The sequence below is a fragment of the Sinocyclocheilus grahami genome, unplaced genomic scaffold (assembly GCF_001515645.1).
Source record: "Sinocyclocheilus grahami isolate Dianchi unplaced genomic scaffold, SAMN03320097.WGS_v1.1 scaffold203.1, whole genome shotgun sequence".
Taxonomy (NCBI): domain Eukaryota; kingdom Metazoa; phylum Chordata; class Actinopteri; order Cypriniformes; family Cyprinidae; genus Sinocyclocheilus; species Sinocyclocheilus grahami.
This window is the reverse complement of record NW_015505382.1, coordinates 1,458,595-1,475,244: the sequence shown is the minus strand read 5'-3', so window position 1 is coordinate 1,475,244 and position 16,650 is coordinate 1,458,595. Positions and strand designations below refer to the sequence as shown.

The following is a 16,650-nucleotide window of genomic DNA, read 5'->3' as shown; positions in this document are numbered from 1 at the left end:
TAGATGCCAAAGCTCTTATAAGTTTATCCTATCACAAGCTGAATATCATGCTGATAACCTGTGGGGATTTTTTGGGGGTTTTTTTGGTTTGTATAGAACTGTAGGCTAAAACTATGTGATTTTTTTGATCTCTCATCCAGGGCACTTGCTCATACCTGTTGGCTCGTCCATGCTGGGAAATGCCTGGTTTGCCCTTCTTCAGTGTGGAGGCCAAGAATGAGAACCGTGGTGTGACCACTGTGTCCTGGCTACGGGATGTGACCGTAGAGGTGTACAACCACCGTGTCACACTTCCCAAAGGGACTCTGGGAACTGTGCAGGTCAGCTTTCTTCATGTTTCAGTCCTTTAAATTTGAAGCTATTACTCCTACTAAACTGACCAACTGTGCAATCGGTATGAATAGCAGCCTAGTAGATTAAATTGTTCTTGCAGGACACAGGCAATATAACCTTTCTCAATGTCTTTCACTTTGTGTTTCTGTTGTTACAGGTGGATGGCTTGATAAAGACTCTCCCTGTTCAACTTCAACTAGGCGCTGTCAAGGTATACCAATCTGGCGTTGCTGTCGCTTTGGAAACAGACTTTGGTCTTTTGGTGACCTATGACGGATTGCACTACGCCTCCATCTCCCTCCCCAGCTCTTATTTCAACAACACTTGTGGTCTATGTGGTAACTACAACGATGACCCCGCAGATGACCCCGTGTTGCCAGATGGCTCTTTGGCAGAGAGCGTAGTGGAACTGGGTGGTAGCTGGCGAGCTGAGGACACAGATTTTCGTTGTACTGATGGCTGTGCCCAGAACTGTAGCATGTGTGAACCGGCAGCCGAAGCGTTCTACTTTCGCTCAGACTACTGTGGGCTGATCAATAAGACTGATGGGCCTTTCAGAGACTGCAGAGCTGTGGTAGACCCCACAGCATTTGTGTACAGCTGTGTTTATGATATGTGCAGCAATCGTGATAACATCACCACCCTGTGCCAGGCTATACAGGCATATGCACTTGCATGCCAGGCCTTGGGAGTTACTATACGACCCTGGAGATCACGCTCGTTCTGTGGTGAGTGATTTCAGGTGTGACCTTAAGGTTAATTTTATGTCAATAAAGTCCAGACATCGTAGAGAGCTCTTTTAGAGGTTAAATCAAGTACACGTTATTTAATCCTTTTCTCACTTTCTATCATAAATACGTTCTTTCTATGTTCTCTTTTCAACTGACCTTGCATTTTTCCATTTGCCATCGGCTCTTAGCATTGGCATGCCCTGAAAACAGCCACTACCAAGTCTGCACGAGTGCATGTCCTGCCTCCTGCTCCGACCTGACATCTCACCTCTACTGTACCCATCCATGCACTGAGGGCTGCCAGTGTGACCAGGGCTATGTGCTTAGTGGCAGCCAATGCGTCCGTCGCTCTGAGTGTGGATGTGAATGTGACGGTCTGTACTATGCCCTAAATGAGACCTTCTGGGCAGGGGAAGGGGGTGAGGTGGGTGAAGAATGCTCCCAGCGTTGTGTGTGTGGCCCAGCAGGTGAAGTAACATGCTTCAATGACTCTTGTGGTGAAGGCGAGGTGTGTGTAGCAGAAGTTGGGTTGTTGGGATGTTACCCTCGTCGTGAAGCAGTATGTTCGCTGTCTCAATCTAAAATACTGGCTACGTTTGATGGGTCCACAATGCCGTTCCCTGATGAGAGCTCATTCTACCTGGTGAAGACTTTGGGACGCTTGCCTGCAAATGTTACATCACTGGAGGTGAAGATTGGCAGGAAGCTGGGGAATAAGGGCCCTACATGGCTACGGCCAGTAGTCGTTAGGGTGGGACATTTGGAAGCACAGATAGGTGGCTTGGATTTTGACATGATAAAGGTTTGTGGTGACTTTCATATCCTCTAATCTGCAAAAAAAAGTGTCAGTTCCCGTCTGTGAAAGATGAAAGATGTGAAGATACTTACTTGGGACACTTCACTATAGCAATATCATTACTTGTACAGTAGCTTTGATTGTTCCTCAATATATTCTCACATATTGTTCAGACCAAGTTATCTGATTGTATGACATGCTGATGACGTTGAAACTTTCCTCTCCACCCAGGTCAACGGTGAACCAGCTATTCTTCCTTATGTCCATCCAGTGGAGCCTTTAATGATATACCGGTCCTTTGGTAATACCACGGTGATTGAGTGGAGTGGTTTAGTCCGCACCCGATACTCACGTCAGGGCCTGCTAAACATCACTCTCTCCACCCTCTTTTACAACACCACCTGTGGTCTTTGTGGTTTCTTTAACGGAGATCCAATTGATGACCTCCGTCTACCTAGTGGAAGGCTGGCCGATACACCCGAACAGTTTATTGAAGGCTGGCGAGCCATTGCGGATGATCTGACATGCAATGGCGACTGTGAGGACTTGTATCGTATGTGTACAGATTTAAGGCTGTACCAGAGCCCGTGGCTGTGTGGAAACATCAATGACCCAGGAAACAGCTCGTTCCTGGCTTGCCACACAGCTGTTAATCCCTCTCCTTTCTTCAGGAACTGCCTCTACAACATGTGTGTGAGGGAAGGAAACCGTTCTGCCCTGTGTAACTCCCTCCAGGCATATGCTTCAGCTTGCCAGGATGCGCAGCTCAACTTGGGAGCCTGGAGGAGTGCTACCAACTGCCGTAAGAGTGTTGGTTGTTTCTCTGTTTTACCATTTTCAGCACCTTCTATCCCTTTCACATAGTTTCCTTTTTCTTTCTTTCTTTAGCTCTTCCTTGCCCAGAAAACAGTCATTTCGATGAGTGTACATCTGCATGCCCTCTCACTTGCTCTAACTTGGATGATCCTGAGGAGCCATGCCCTATACCCTGCTCAGAGGGCTGCCAGTGTGAAGAGGGATTTGCCCTCCGTGATGGCATCTGTGTGGCACGTAGCGACTGTGGCTGCTTTTACCTGGGCCACCAGCTAGCCACCAATGAGACATTATGGACAGACTGGGAGTGCCAGGAGCGCTGCTACTGCAACGGCACAGACAACAGTGTCTACTGCACCTTCTCACCCTGTCACCCAGAGGAGTACTGCCAGGAGAATGAAGGCCTGTTTTTCTGTCAGCCAAGGACAGTGGCCATGTGTGTTGTTGCTGGTTATGGACACTTTTTGCCATTTGGCGGTGTACCATTTGACATCCAGAGCAGCTGTACTCTTCGTCTGGCCACTACTGAGTGTGGAGAGGGGGACGAGGAAGGCTTTGGGGGACTAGACAGTGCAGAGACAGTTCTGGGAGGACTGCCCAGGTTCCAGTTTTCAGCTCGGAATGAAGAGAGAGACACAGCCCAGGCTATATGGGTGTGGGGATTTGTTCTGGAGGTCTATGGATATGAAATTGAGGTGTCACGAAGTTTCAAACACACAGTCACGGTAAGATTGTCCTGAGCTATGTGTTGAGATTATGAATAATATGAATCTTATGCTTTTGTTTGCTTTGTTTTAAACCGGTCCATGTCCAAGAATTGTAATTGGCATAAAACTCAATATCAATTTGAGTGACACAAATAGCATGTTCATATTTGTGTGTACAGATGTGATCCAGCAGCCAAAGCTGATTTGGATTAGTACAAAATTCTGCACCTGCACCTGAAACAGACAGCTACTGATACAATTTTTGTCCATTTGCATGAGTGGCAGACATTTTATAATCACAAGAATTCATCTGTAATTCTAGAACACCACCTTTTGAAGGTCAAACTCCTCATTTTTATGACACAAAGTTATTTTAATCAACCAGACAGAAGAGCTAAACAAAGCAGTACATTTTTTCAGGTGAGGGGTATAATATTTCAGCCAGCATCTGTTAGCACACTGGAGCAGATACAGAGGGAAACTTATAACTGAGTGACGTCTGGAATGAGTTCACAACACCACTGAAAGTTCTGAGGAACTTTAGATCACATAAAGATTGAGGGGAGAAGAAAACCAAGTTAGAAAATGAGAGACGGAGGGAATCATCATGAAACTGGCTTTTGAACTCTGTTAGATAATATAGATAGACAATGAACAACAAATGGATAAAATGAGATTATATAAGAAGCAAAGCCAGAAGATGAGACTGAAAGGGATGTATTATGTACTAAACAGTTTTGATTGCTATATTGAAACAAATGTCAATGTTTTACAGTATTTATCTCTTTTAGGTGAATAAAGAGCGCCTGTATCTGCCTATAAAACTTGGTCCAGGGAAAGTTAACATCTACTCCCTTGGTCTGCAGTTACTTGTGGAGACAGACTTTGGTCTGAAGGTGGAGTATGAATCAAAATACATATTGCAAACCACTTTTTGCTTGTAAAACACATTCTGTACAACTTTACAACATCATCCACTGTGTAAGCTAATACACAGTTAATATCTCTACAGGTGGCTTTTGATTGGAATACTCTACTGCTTCTGACTCTTCCTCGCAGTCTCTTTAACGCCACCTGTGGGCTCTGCCAAGGGATGCCCATTACTGGTCCCGCACTAAGTGTCACAGAATGGGGCATGGCATGGGCAGAACGTGACACCTTCTGCCAAGTGGGTTGCGGGGACTCTTGCCCTCGCTGTGGATTGGCTGAGAGGGGCCTAGCTGCTGAGGTCCCCGCCCAAGTAACAGATGCTGTTGGTAACATTGACATGGATAATGGTAACCCAGGAAACCGTTTCCACCTTGCTGAAGGGTTGTATGTGTATGTCGAACCTGAGGCGGTGCGATTATGTGGACTTATAATAGACCGCGGAGGTGTGTTTGCACGCTGTCACAGCAAAGTGGCACCAGCATACTTCTACCAGAGCTGTCTGCAGGATACATGTGTAGATCAAGGTGCGAGAGAGACCATCTGTAATTGGCTACAGATTTATGCCAGTACCTGTCAGGCACAAGGAGTATCTGTCATTGGCTGGAGAAGTTCCACACCTTGTGGTGAGACATATTTTGTGTTTATTTAAGTTTATTTACTCATATGTCACAATCTTGTTTTGCATAAAAATTCATGGTGCTTTCTGGCAAGCATCACAACTATTATTTCTCATACTTGAGGTTAGGGGTTTGTTCTACAGTAAATTGTGTGGATTATTAAGAGAAAGATGTGCAGTTAATTTTCTAAGTGATCAGAGAAAAAACATAGACTTACAATGAAGGAGGAACTGGACTCGTGTCTAAAAATTTGAATATCATAGAGACATGAGTGTGGCCTCTTTTGACTTAGACCAGCCAAATGCCCTAGCAATTTTGGGCAAGTACCATACATATTTTCTTCAGGAAATAATAGATTTGAAATTTTAGAAAGATTTATGAGGCTGCTATGAAAAGTATTGTCATTTTCATGCATTTAGATGCAAATTGTTTGCACTTCTAGGGCTGACATGAAAACACTATTGTAAAACCTCTTAATGCTTGGTGTTATGCTGGTTAACCACAAACCATGGCTTAATTTACAAATGTTCTGTTTTGCCAACATAAAAACTACAAGACATTTTATCACAATCAAAGCCCCATGAATGCCACACATTTATATAAGCCCTTTACAGTGAAATACAATACATCCTCCCCTTTACTTCTGGAGAAGCTCACCCGTCCAATGAACTCTGTGTGTGCCCAGTGCTGTCGTGCCCCGTGAACAGCCACTATTCCAGTTGTCTGATGGTGTGCCAGCCGCAATGTGCCCCCGCACGTGGACAGAGAGACTGTAACCAGTACTGTGTTGAGGGGTGCCAGTGTGACCAAGGCTATGTGCTCAACGGCAAGAGCTGTATCCTCAGTCAGAACTGTGGATGCTACACGGATGGTAAATACTATGAGGTAAGACAGCATGTCACAAAACTAGACAAAGCCAATACATCTAATAAAATAAACCAATACAATAACCCGATATTAAAAGCATGCAGTACCAAAATACAATACCAATTTCTTATTTAACTGCCCCACTTTTTTTCTGTATCTAATCAGTTTACCTAGGAAACAAATTTTAAAAGACATATTGTCTTGTTACATTGGAATTGTTTTTCATTTAAGCTAAAAACAAGTCACAAAATGTATTATTATATATTAAGAAATAATAAGACTTAATTCATTATTAAGCGTGTGTGCTCCATTAAAATTATAAGAGTGATAAAAGTTAAAGAAAGACTGAATTTAGTATTATCAATTATCAACCACCCTGGACACCCTAGAAGCCAAATATTAACACACTTTTGTATGGGTAAGTGTTTTCACTCTATTTTCTCTGTCTCTAAGCCTAAGCAGTTGTTCTGGAACAGTGACTGCACTAAACGCTGTCAGTGTATTGGACGGAACCTGATTCAGTGTGACCCACGGAGATGTAAAGCAGAGGAGGAATGCGTCCTACGTCATAGTGTGCGAGGATGCTTTGCCCGACGTAATCAACACTGTGTGGCATCAGGCGGTGGCGTCTTCCGTACTTTTGATGGTGCCTCTCTTCGTTTACCTGCCTCATGCTCCTTTGTTCTTTCAACGATCTGTCATAAACTGCCTGAGTTATCTTTTCAACTCATTGCCAATTTTGACAAGTGGAGTACACCCAACCTAACCACCATCTCCCATGCTTACCTCTACATCAACGAGGAGAACATTCTAATTTCTGGAAACACAGTTAAGGTAGGAACATCAAAACTGTACTGCAAGTAATGTATGGGACATGACATGACATCACTCAGGTGAAGTGGTCTAGAATTTCCTAGGAGAATTTAAAGGAGAAAACTGGTTTTTGAGAATGAAAATTTCTCAACTCTGGCCCTTGAAGTCCACTCTCCTGCAGAGTTGAGCTCCAACCCTAATCAAACACATCTGAACAAGCTAATAAAGGTCTTCAGGAGGATTACTAAAATGTTATAAGCAGTTGAGTTTGATCAGGGTTGGAGCTACACTCTACAGCAGGGCTGGGCAACTTCTGTCCTGGAGGGCCACTGTTTTGCAAAGTTTACCTCCAACCCTAATCAAACACACCTGTCTGTAGCTTTCTAGTGATCTTGAAGACATTAGCTTGTTCAGGTGTGTTTGACTGGGGTTGGAAATAAACTCTGCAGGACAGCGGCCCTCCAGAAACAAAGTTGCCCAGCCCTGCTCTACCGGAAAGTGGAGACTGGAGCTAGCATTAGAGGATGGATTTTAAAATTTATTTTTATATGTTGACTATGAAATTATTATGTAATGATTAAGACATTAAAGGGATAGTTCACCCAAAAATGAAAATGTGATGTTTATCTGCTTACCCTTCAGTAGAACACATATGATGATTTTTAACTCCAGCCGTTGCAGTCTATCAGTCGTATAATGCATGGCAATGGTAACAAAATCTATGAGAGTAAAAAAAACATGCACAGACAAATCCAAATTAAACCCTGCGGCTCGTGACGACACATTGATGTCCTAAGACACGAAACGATCGGTTTGTGCCGGAAACAAAACAGTATTTATATAATTTTTTACCTCTAATACACCACTATGTCCAACTGCCTTCAGCGCGCGCACGGTATCCGGTGCGTGAAGTGTGTACGCGCTCTGGCGTAGTTTACGCAAGTGCCGGAAGTGATCTCTCGCGCGTATACGTCACTCATTGTTTAGACCGTGCACAAACATTGTAGGTACGACGGCTAATCAAAATGGTACTTACTTGCGCTTATCCGCATTGTTCAAACCGACTAAAAGATTACATTCTCTCGTGCAAACTCATTCGAGAGTGGTGACTTTCCACGTATTCCCAACTTCTGTTGATATATCAAAATCGTCTTCCATTGTGATGACCTGTACGTCTAAATATCTTTAGATCTTCACAGTGGCAGGGAACACTTCCGCAATGACTGTGCACTGTGTAAACAATGAGTGACCTATACGCGCCAGAGATCACTTGCGTAAACTACGCCAGAGCACGTACACACCTCACGCACCAGATGCCGTGCGCGTGCTGAAGGAAGTTGGACATAGTGGTGGATTAGAGGTAAAACATTATATAAATACTGTTCGGTTTCTGGCACAAACCGATCGTTTGTGAGCCGCAGGGTTTAATTTGGATTTGTCTGTGCATGTTTTTTTACTCTCATAGATTTTGTTACCATTGCCATGCATTATACGACTGATAGACTGCAACGGTTGGAGTTAAAAATCATAATTTGTGTTCTACTGAAGAAACAATGCCACCTACATCTTGGATGCCCTGGGGGTAAGCAGATAAACATCAAATTTAAATTTTTGGGTGAACTATCCCTTTAAATGTCTCCTAGCTAAATGCTAAGTGTTTTCCTCTTTTACCTCAGGTAAATGGTACGCCTGTGTCCGTACCTTTTGTCACAGGTCTAATGACACGAGTATCCACATCAGAGGGATTCCTGGTGATCGACACTCCCCAGGACATCCAGGTGCGTTATAACCGATTCAACACCCTCAGCATTACAATGGGTCCACGGCTGCAGAACAAGGTGTGTGGACTGTGTGGGAACTTCAATGGGGACCCCACTGATGATTACATCACCTCTCGTGGAAAACCTGCCGTCAGTGCACTGGAGCTCGCTCAGAGCTGGAAAACCAATGGCATGCAGAACAGGTTTATATTTATCACTTATCTCGTTAGTTTCACCCTGTCCTCTTTTCGTTGCCAATCATTTTCTATCCTCCGTTTCCTGACTTTTGCCTATAGTTGTGATGAGACGCAGTATGTGGCCCTGGCTCAGTCCTGTGATAATACAGCAGTGTCAGAGCTCCAGGGAGAAGACAACTGTCTGAAGCTCACAGATTTGAAAGGTTTCTTCCAGCCCTGCCACGGCCTGCTGGACCCTCACCCCTTCTACCAGTCTTGTTACATGGACGGCTGCTACAACCACCGTAAGGCCCAGGTGTGCGGCTCGATGGCAGCCTACGCTGAGGCCTGCCGCTCTTTCGGCACACTTACCACCAAGTGGATCGCCCAGGAGAACTGCTGTAAGAGGACGCTGCCACCTACTGGATAAGATATAGAAGTGTAGAAAGCGATAGGCAGCACAGCTCAATTGTCATTTTTAGAAGTACATTTTACATGTATCTGGAAAATAAATGTATATTTATTTTATTATTTGTATTATTATTATTTATTTTATTATGATTTGTTCCAGCTTCCAAGACTATCACAAGTCATTTTCACAATTTTGGCAAAACAGATATTTTATTAGAAACGTTCTGTGCTAACTTTGTAACTGGACCTGTCTTTAGCAGAATGGATCTATGACCCCTGTGCAGGAGAGATTTGCTCGAACAACACATGTGAGCAGGAGAATGGAGGAGATCTGTGTGGCTGCCCCGAGCTACCCAGCACTGAAATTAGTGAGTAAAAGAAGACATATTGTGGCAGAAATAAATTTAAATCCTTTATAGGGTCTCTTTGAAGTTCTTATAATCATTCATTATCAAACCCATTCACATTATCCTGTACTAGTTACCTTTTATGTTATAGTGGCAGGCTAACTGCTAAATTAGAAGGTCATATTATAAACTTGTATGAAATATAGAGAAAAGATCTTATATCTTGTACCTTTTGGCGTAGGTGAGGATGACATAATCCAGGCAGAGGTGACCTGTAAACACGCTCAGATGGAGGTTTCTATCTCTAAGTGCCGTCTGTTCCAGCTGGGCTTTGAGAGGGAAGACGTACGAATTAACGACCAGCACTGTGCTGGTATCGAGGGAGAGGATTTAATCTCCTTCCATATCAACAATACCAAGGGACATTGTGGCTCTATTGTACAGGTGAACAAATCCCTCCTTTCCCTCATTAACAGTTGTTCAAGATCAGACTGAGTCAGTTTAGACAGTATGAGCTCTGCCTCTTGAGAGAGTAGAAAGTAATGGTTCTGGTAAAGAAAACGTACTGTTCCATTCACATCCATTTCCATACAAGTGAATACAAGCAAAGAAGTTTAGGTTTGGTGCACATCTGCGTAAAGACATTCGAGCAATAACTTAGACCAGTGGTTCTCAACTCCAGTCCTCGGAACCCACTGCTCTGCACATTTTGTATGTGTCTCTTGTCTGACACACTCAGTTCAAGGATTTCTCTCCCAATGAGCTGATGATCTGAATCAGGTGCGTTAAATAAGGGAGACATACAAAATGTGCAGAGCAGTGGGTCCTGAGGACTGGAGTTGAGAACCACTGGCTTAGACCATCTAGGACCAGCTTAAGCGAATATGTATTCGTTTCACTGTTGTCTGTGCCTCACAAACTAGTCATCTAACATCCAAAAAAGTTTTTTGGCATTACACATTCATAATGTACATTTTTCTAAAGGGTATAGATTTACATTCTGAGAAACCAATTTCCGACGAAATCTGAGGCATTTTCTTGCAGATCCTGCTGCCGCCTTGTGATGAGTTCAATGAAGAGCCTTCCAATATGGTGGACAGAACAGACGAAAATAATATTATCAATTACATTTTTTGAGTCTAAATGGAAATGGTTCCATATGATTGCAATGCATTATTTAAGAGTGTGCTGTTTATGCTTATTTGAGTATTAAATCATCGTGTATTCGTTTCACTGTTGTCTGTGCCTCACAAACTAGTCATCTAACATCCAAAAAAGTTTTTTGGCATTACACATTCATAATGTACATTTTTCTAAAGGGTATAAGATTTACATTCTGAGAAACCAATTTCCGACGAAATCTGAGGCATTTTCTTGCAGATCCTGCTGCCGCCTTGTGATGAGTTCAATGAAGAGCCTTCCAATATGGTGGACAGAACAGACGAAAATAATATTATCAATTACATTTTTTGAGTCTAAATGGAAATGGTTCCATATGATTGCAATGCATTATTTAAGAGTGTGCTGTTTATGCTTATTTGAGTATTAAATCATCAAGTTTGAAGTTTGAACAGTTTATATTAACATTACAACGAGTCTCTCTCGGTTTGCGTCGTGCGCAAGCGGCCGTTTATGAAGTGCGTCCCAAATACAATTTAAGCAGGAGTGCTTGCTTTTGAGTGAAAGTGCTGTGTAGTCGGCAAGTTAGGTTTTAGTTTAGATAAAATTATAGAGTTTTTGGAGTTAAGCACCGTTTTTAATCATTAAACCATCCATAATTCAAAATTAGCTTAAGTTAGTTTTATGCTTTGTAAAATATTCCAAAGGAATTTGAGGACAAAATAGTCTCATTGGTGCTCACTGGTCTGCTGTATAAGATTATTAAATGTTTCCTAATTTAGTTCTAAATTACTCAGGTTGGTACACAATAAATGTTGAAATTGCTTTCCAAATAGGTTTTCAAGAAAGGTCTTTTGCAACTAATCATTTAGACTTTCAGATTTACAGCAGAAGATACTCTTTTTGCTTTTGGTAATTCAATTTTCATTGTATGCATATTTGATGTGCTGTTTGCTTGGCTGAATAGGTTATTCTCAGTGGAAAGGTAATTCAATTTACAGTAAATTTTATGTGTTTGTGTGTGTGTATTTGTGAGTCCAGTCAAATGGAACACATATTATGTACAAGAACACGGTGTGGATCGAGAGTGTGAACAACACAGGGAATGTAGTGACACGTGATAAGACCATCAACGTGGAGTTTTCTTGTGCTTATGAACTGGACATCAAGATCTCGCTGGAGACAGTATTGAAGCCAATGCTCAGGTCAGCTGTGACACATTCACCACTTACAAAAAACTACCACAGTATTGCATACAGTGTTGGGGGTAACGCATTACAAGTAACGTGAGTTACGTAATCAGATTACTTTTTTAAAGTAACTAGGAAAGTAACGCATTACTTTTTAATTTACAAGAGAATATCTGAGTTACTTTTTCAAATAAGTAACGCAAGTTTTTTTTTTTTCCAATTTATTGATTGACAGCTCTCCTGTCCCCATTTTGCGAGAAATCAGAAGATGTTACTGTAGTTCTAAAATAAATATGAATATGCATTAATTCATCTCACTCACACACAAAAAAAAACACAGATTCCGTATTCCTCAAAATGAATAAAAATAATGCAACTCAGAATATGACACAAACCTGCAATAATTAAATGTTAAACAACACAAATATCCTTTATGTATTTAATCCCACTCTATTAACCAATGTCTTTGCTTCTGACCTTCGATGATCCAGTTCAACCATACTAATAAGCAAAAATTACTCTAGACAAACATTTGTGTCTTTTTTTATTGCTGAAGTGTGTTGAAATTTCTTCTTCTGCATTCTACTGTACGGACGTAAATATACTTTACCTTCAGCCTGAGGCTTAATCATTTCACTTTTGGTGTGAAAAGGCTTTTATATTTGCCAAAAATATAACTTTTTTTATTTTAAAAAGAAACAAACAAGCTCTGTCCAGATTTAAAAAGTAATGCAAAAGTAGCATAACGCATTACTTTCCATAAAAAGTAACTAAGTAACATAATTAGTTACTTTTTTATGGAGTAACGCAATATTGTAATGCATTACTTTTAAAAGTAACTTTCCCCAACACTGATTACATAGGTAATATTATGGTATTCTTTGAAGTACGTAATATTCCATGGTTATATATACAGTATACCTTACCCTAATATTTTGATATTTTTTATCTTTGTCAACAACCACATTTATTATAATAAATAACAAACACAGCAGATAACATAATCTCATATTACATGCACAATGCACAGTTGGATGCGCTAGATATGTGACAAATGATAAAGATAATAACCTCTCTTTTTTTCTGCTGTCCACAGTGTAATAAACCTCACACTGCCGACCCAAGAGGGCAACTTCATCACAAAAATGGCCCTGTATAAGAACGCCTCGTACCGGCATCCATACCGCGAGGGAGAAGTGATGCTGAGCACCAGGGACGTTCTGTTTGTGGGGGTGTTTGTGGAAGGAGCAGATCATAAACAGCTTATTCTCATTGTTAACATGTGCTGGGCTACACCATCTCGTTACAGCAGCGATCGCCTTCGTTACATTATCATAGAGAGAGGGTAAGAAAATAGCTTATAAAAAAACAACCATTTCAGTCCATATTTAACATAACATATTACAAATAGTGTTCAGAAGAGGACTACACACCCATATACATACCAATGCGTCTACAGCTCTCACATAGCATAACTGTAATTCCAGGTGTCCTAATATCAAGGATAACACTATAGGCATGGCTGAGAATGGCGTGTCCCTCACCTGCCGCTTCCACGTCACTGTCTTTAAGTTCATTGGTGATTACGATGAGGTGCATTTGCACTGTGACGTCTCTCTGTGTGACTCAGAGACCAACGCTTGCAAAGTGGTGAGAGCTTGTACACACACACGCATCGACAAGCACCTTTTTTATTTCATGTTTAGTCATTTTGCCATTTAAAACAATAGTGACAGTGGTAAAGGGGGTTGGTTCATAATGTGCCACTAAAACATGGCTTGAAATGAAAAATATAAACATGATTTAATGTAGATATGGTTCGCTTGTTCATCTCTCCATCAGTCATCTTGAAGAACTGCTTCTTTTCGATTTGTAATGACTTTTTGCTTTTACAGAATTGCCCTCATAACAAACGAAGTTATACGGATTACAGTCAGCATAAAGAACAGATCCTGTCAGTGGGACCAATCAGAAAAAGAGGTAGGCTACGGAGTGTATTTTAGATTTGTGCATGAGTGCATGTGCTGTGAGTGTGTGTATGTGTGTGTAGTTTAATAGTGGAGGCAAAAGGATGTGGGTGTATAATTGGGTGTTTTGTGTATATGCATATTAGCAAGGTGATTACAGCTATAACAGTGTGTGTGTATATGTGTGTTTTAGATTCAGACTGGTGTGAAGAGGATAATGGTGGCTGTGAGCAGATCTGCACTAGTCAAGTAACCGGCGCTGTGTGCAGCTGTGTGACAGGAATGCTGCAAAGAGATGGGAAGAGCTGTCGAGGTAAAATACAAATACACACACACCTGGGCTGTTTACATTTTTTTAAATAGGTGGACATTGCCGAAAGTGGTGTGCTACAAACAGTAAAACATCCCAGTGCTGTAATACTAATTATTAGCACTCTTGGAACACAGCACTATTGCATGTGTGGCATTGCTTTTATGCAACAGTTTAAAAAAGCATTCATTTAAAGGGGTCATATGATGCTGCTAAAAAGAACATTATTTTGTGTATTTGGTGTAATGAAATGTGTTTATGCGGTTTAAAGAGCGTGAGCTGAGGCCGAGCTAGAGTGAGCAGAGGCGGCGGGGTTGAGAACGGCGCAGCCGGCGGATCCGACGAAGGAGCGGCAAGCACATGTGACGACCCCGGGCTTCGTCCACGGTGAAAGCCGATCCGGCGATCCACAGCACTAAGTTGATGTATTCCCTCAGCGACCAGCACGGATCCGCTCCAGGCATGACGAAGCAGATATCGTCCTCTTTTGGAAGACCAAACAAAGTAGTTTCGCTTTCACAACGAAGCACACAGCGTCTTCAGGACATGGCGGAACGCGGCAACAATACTACAGTGAGAATAAAAGCTACACCTTCTTTCTTTGCGTGAACATTTGGGCGGCGTTATGCAAATCTTCCCACATAGTGAGGTAGATATGTGGGGGCGTGTTAGAACGAGCCGTTTTAGGTAGGCGTGGCTGACTCTTAACTTTTATAAAGAATATCTCTTTGGATTTGAGACTTTAGTCTTTGCAACTTTACAGATCTTCTTTATGCACCAAGAGCTTGTAACACTTCAAAGAAAAAGGACAAATTTAAATCGCATCATATGACCCCTTTAATTAAACCTACATTTTAGACACAATATTGCCAGTTACTTTTTGTATTTTTGGTCCACTAAAGGGAATAGTTCCAAACAAATCACAGCAATGCAGTGCTTATGTATTTTTGTGAGCCAACCCGAAAGTTAGTATCACACTAGTTCTGTTAACAAAAACCCAGTTGGATTTTTTAACTGGCTTTTGGATTATTGCAGAAAAGCAGCTCTGTGACACATTTCGTTCATTATCATGACCTTCACAAACGAATGCAACTTTTATGAATTTGAAGCCTAAATACAATCTCCAAAAGTTAAAAGGCTTCAAACTAACCACACAGTTACATGACTTCAACGTCACCCTCACTAATCTTCCGACAACTTATTCAGTCTTTATTTAAAAAACATTTTCCCCTGACAGTCTGAGTTAGAATAGCTTGCAAGAATGTGAGTATAAACACAACAAGGCTGTGAAAGCAAACTAGTGAGTAGATGAGTTTACCTGTTTTGCGTGATGCCATTTAATGTCCCTAACAACCAGTATAGTCCCATTTAGCAACTTGTCAGCAACTGCAAGAAAAAAGCTTTTAAAAATCAAAGTGGGTATTATTGATGTATTTTATGTTGTTGAAGAAAAGAAAAAAACTTTAAACCCATTGAATTTGGGACGATGTAACCACATTTGCTAAAATGCTAACTCGTTTCCAGGTTTTGGCCTTCAAAAATACATCTTCCCTGCAGCACTCTATTAACCAAGGGTATCCGTCTGTGGCCCACAGCACTATTGTATCAGCTACAATAAGTTACACCCACTACAAAAAACACACAAGGGAATGTATTTTAAGATTTGAAAGCAAAAAAATTCTGCCTTTCACATTTCACATATAAAAACTAAAATTATTGTACTTGAAAATATGTAACGTGACGTAGTAGATGTAACTTGTAGATCCACTCAGAACCAACTTTTGTATGTTTATTAAAATTCTGCCTTTCACATTTCACATATAAAAACTTATTGTATAAAATTATTGTACTTGAAAATATGTAACGTGACGTAGTAGATGTAACTTGTAGATCCACTCAGAACCAACTTTTGTATGTTTATTCATGTTTCTTTACAAGAGGTTTGTCAGTTTACTGCAGTATGTCCATTTATAAATTTGTTTTCACATTTTCCATTTATAATAAATGTCAGTGTTGTCATCAGACACTCTTGTACACTACACTCACACAAATATATGCTCTGCATATTAAATGTCAGCAGCAGCATCCGTTGATGTCCTGTTTCTCTGTAACTCTGAAACAAAGTGAAGCTTGAGCATTCTTCATGACTTCACTCAAATTGTAAACTCCTTGACCCTCTGTTCTCATGAATCCCTCCTCTCATTTTCTCTTAACAGTCACCAGTATGAGTACTGACCTTCAACCCCTGCTTCTTCTGGCAGCTGTTGTTGTAAGCGTCAACATCTTACTGCAAACACACACCTCAGTTTTTTTCTCTTAACACACACCAAGCAAGGTCAAGGGAGACAGAGGCGTATACAGACAAAAGGGAGGAGAAAAGCGAAAAGGAGCCAGTGAGGGGATATGCATTTGATGCATCAGCAGTCCTGCAGTGAGGACCACCTCTGAGCAGTTCCCTTCATCGAAGTGAAAACTGTGATCAAATGCAACCAAGTGATCCTTCACCAGCTGGATATCTCAGACATAAACAATGTGCCTCGGTCCAATATAATAACCTGACACCCTTCAGACCCTGAAAAATCCCAAATCTTTTCTTTGGCACATCTAAATGCCAGAAACCAAAAAAAAAAGCAAACTGTCACTTTGAAACGTAGTAATAGAATTTCACAACCACTAATTACAGATTAGCAAGCGTTACTTATTAGATGATGAATTTTCCTGAAAAATCACTGAAACGTGAAAGCACGTGTTGCAAGAATGGAT

At 41.3% G+C, this 16,650-nt stretch overlaps 1 protein-coding gene across 1 annotated transcript; it reads left to right on the top strand.

Annotated features, from left to right (window-relative positions):
* Positions 1-147: 147 nt before the first annotated feature.
* On the top strand, positions 148-16,115 carry tecta (tectorin alpha). The gene is made up of 21 exons (XM_016285938.1): positions 148-320; positions 491-1,061; positions 1,253-1,866; positions 2,092-2,662; positions 2,749-3,398; positions 4,172-4,276; positions 4,393-4,933; positions 5,613-5,812; positions 6,248-6,628; positions 8,284-8,570; positions 8,664-8,944; positions 9,212-9,322; positions 9,543-9,745; positions 10,346-10,393; positions 11,388-11,405; positions 11,489-11,625; positions 12,707-12,955; positions 13,098-13,260; positions 13,506-13,590; positions 13,771-13,826; positions 16,104-16,115. The coding sequence occupies exons 1-21, from the start codon at positions 180-182 to the stop codon at positions 16,113-16,115; spliced, it is 5,424 nt and encodes a 1,807-aa protein (XP_016141424.1). The 5' UTR covers positions 148-179.
* The last annotated feature ends 535 nt before the right edge of the window (positions 16,116-16,650 follow it).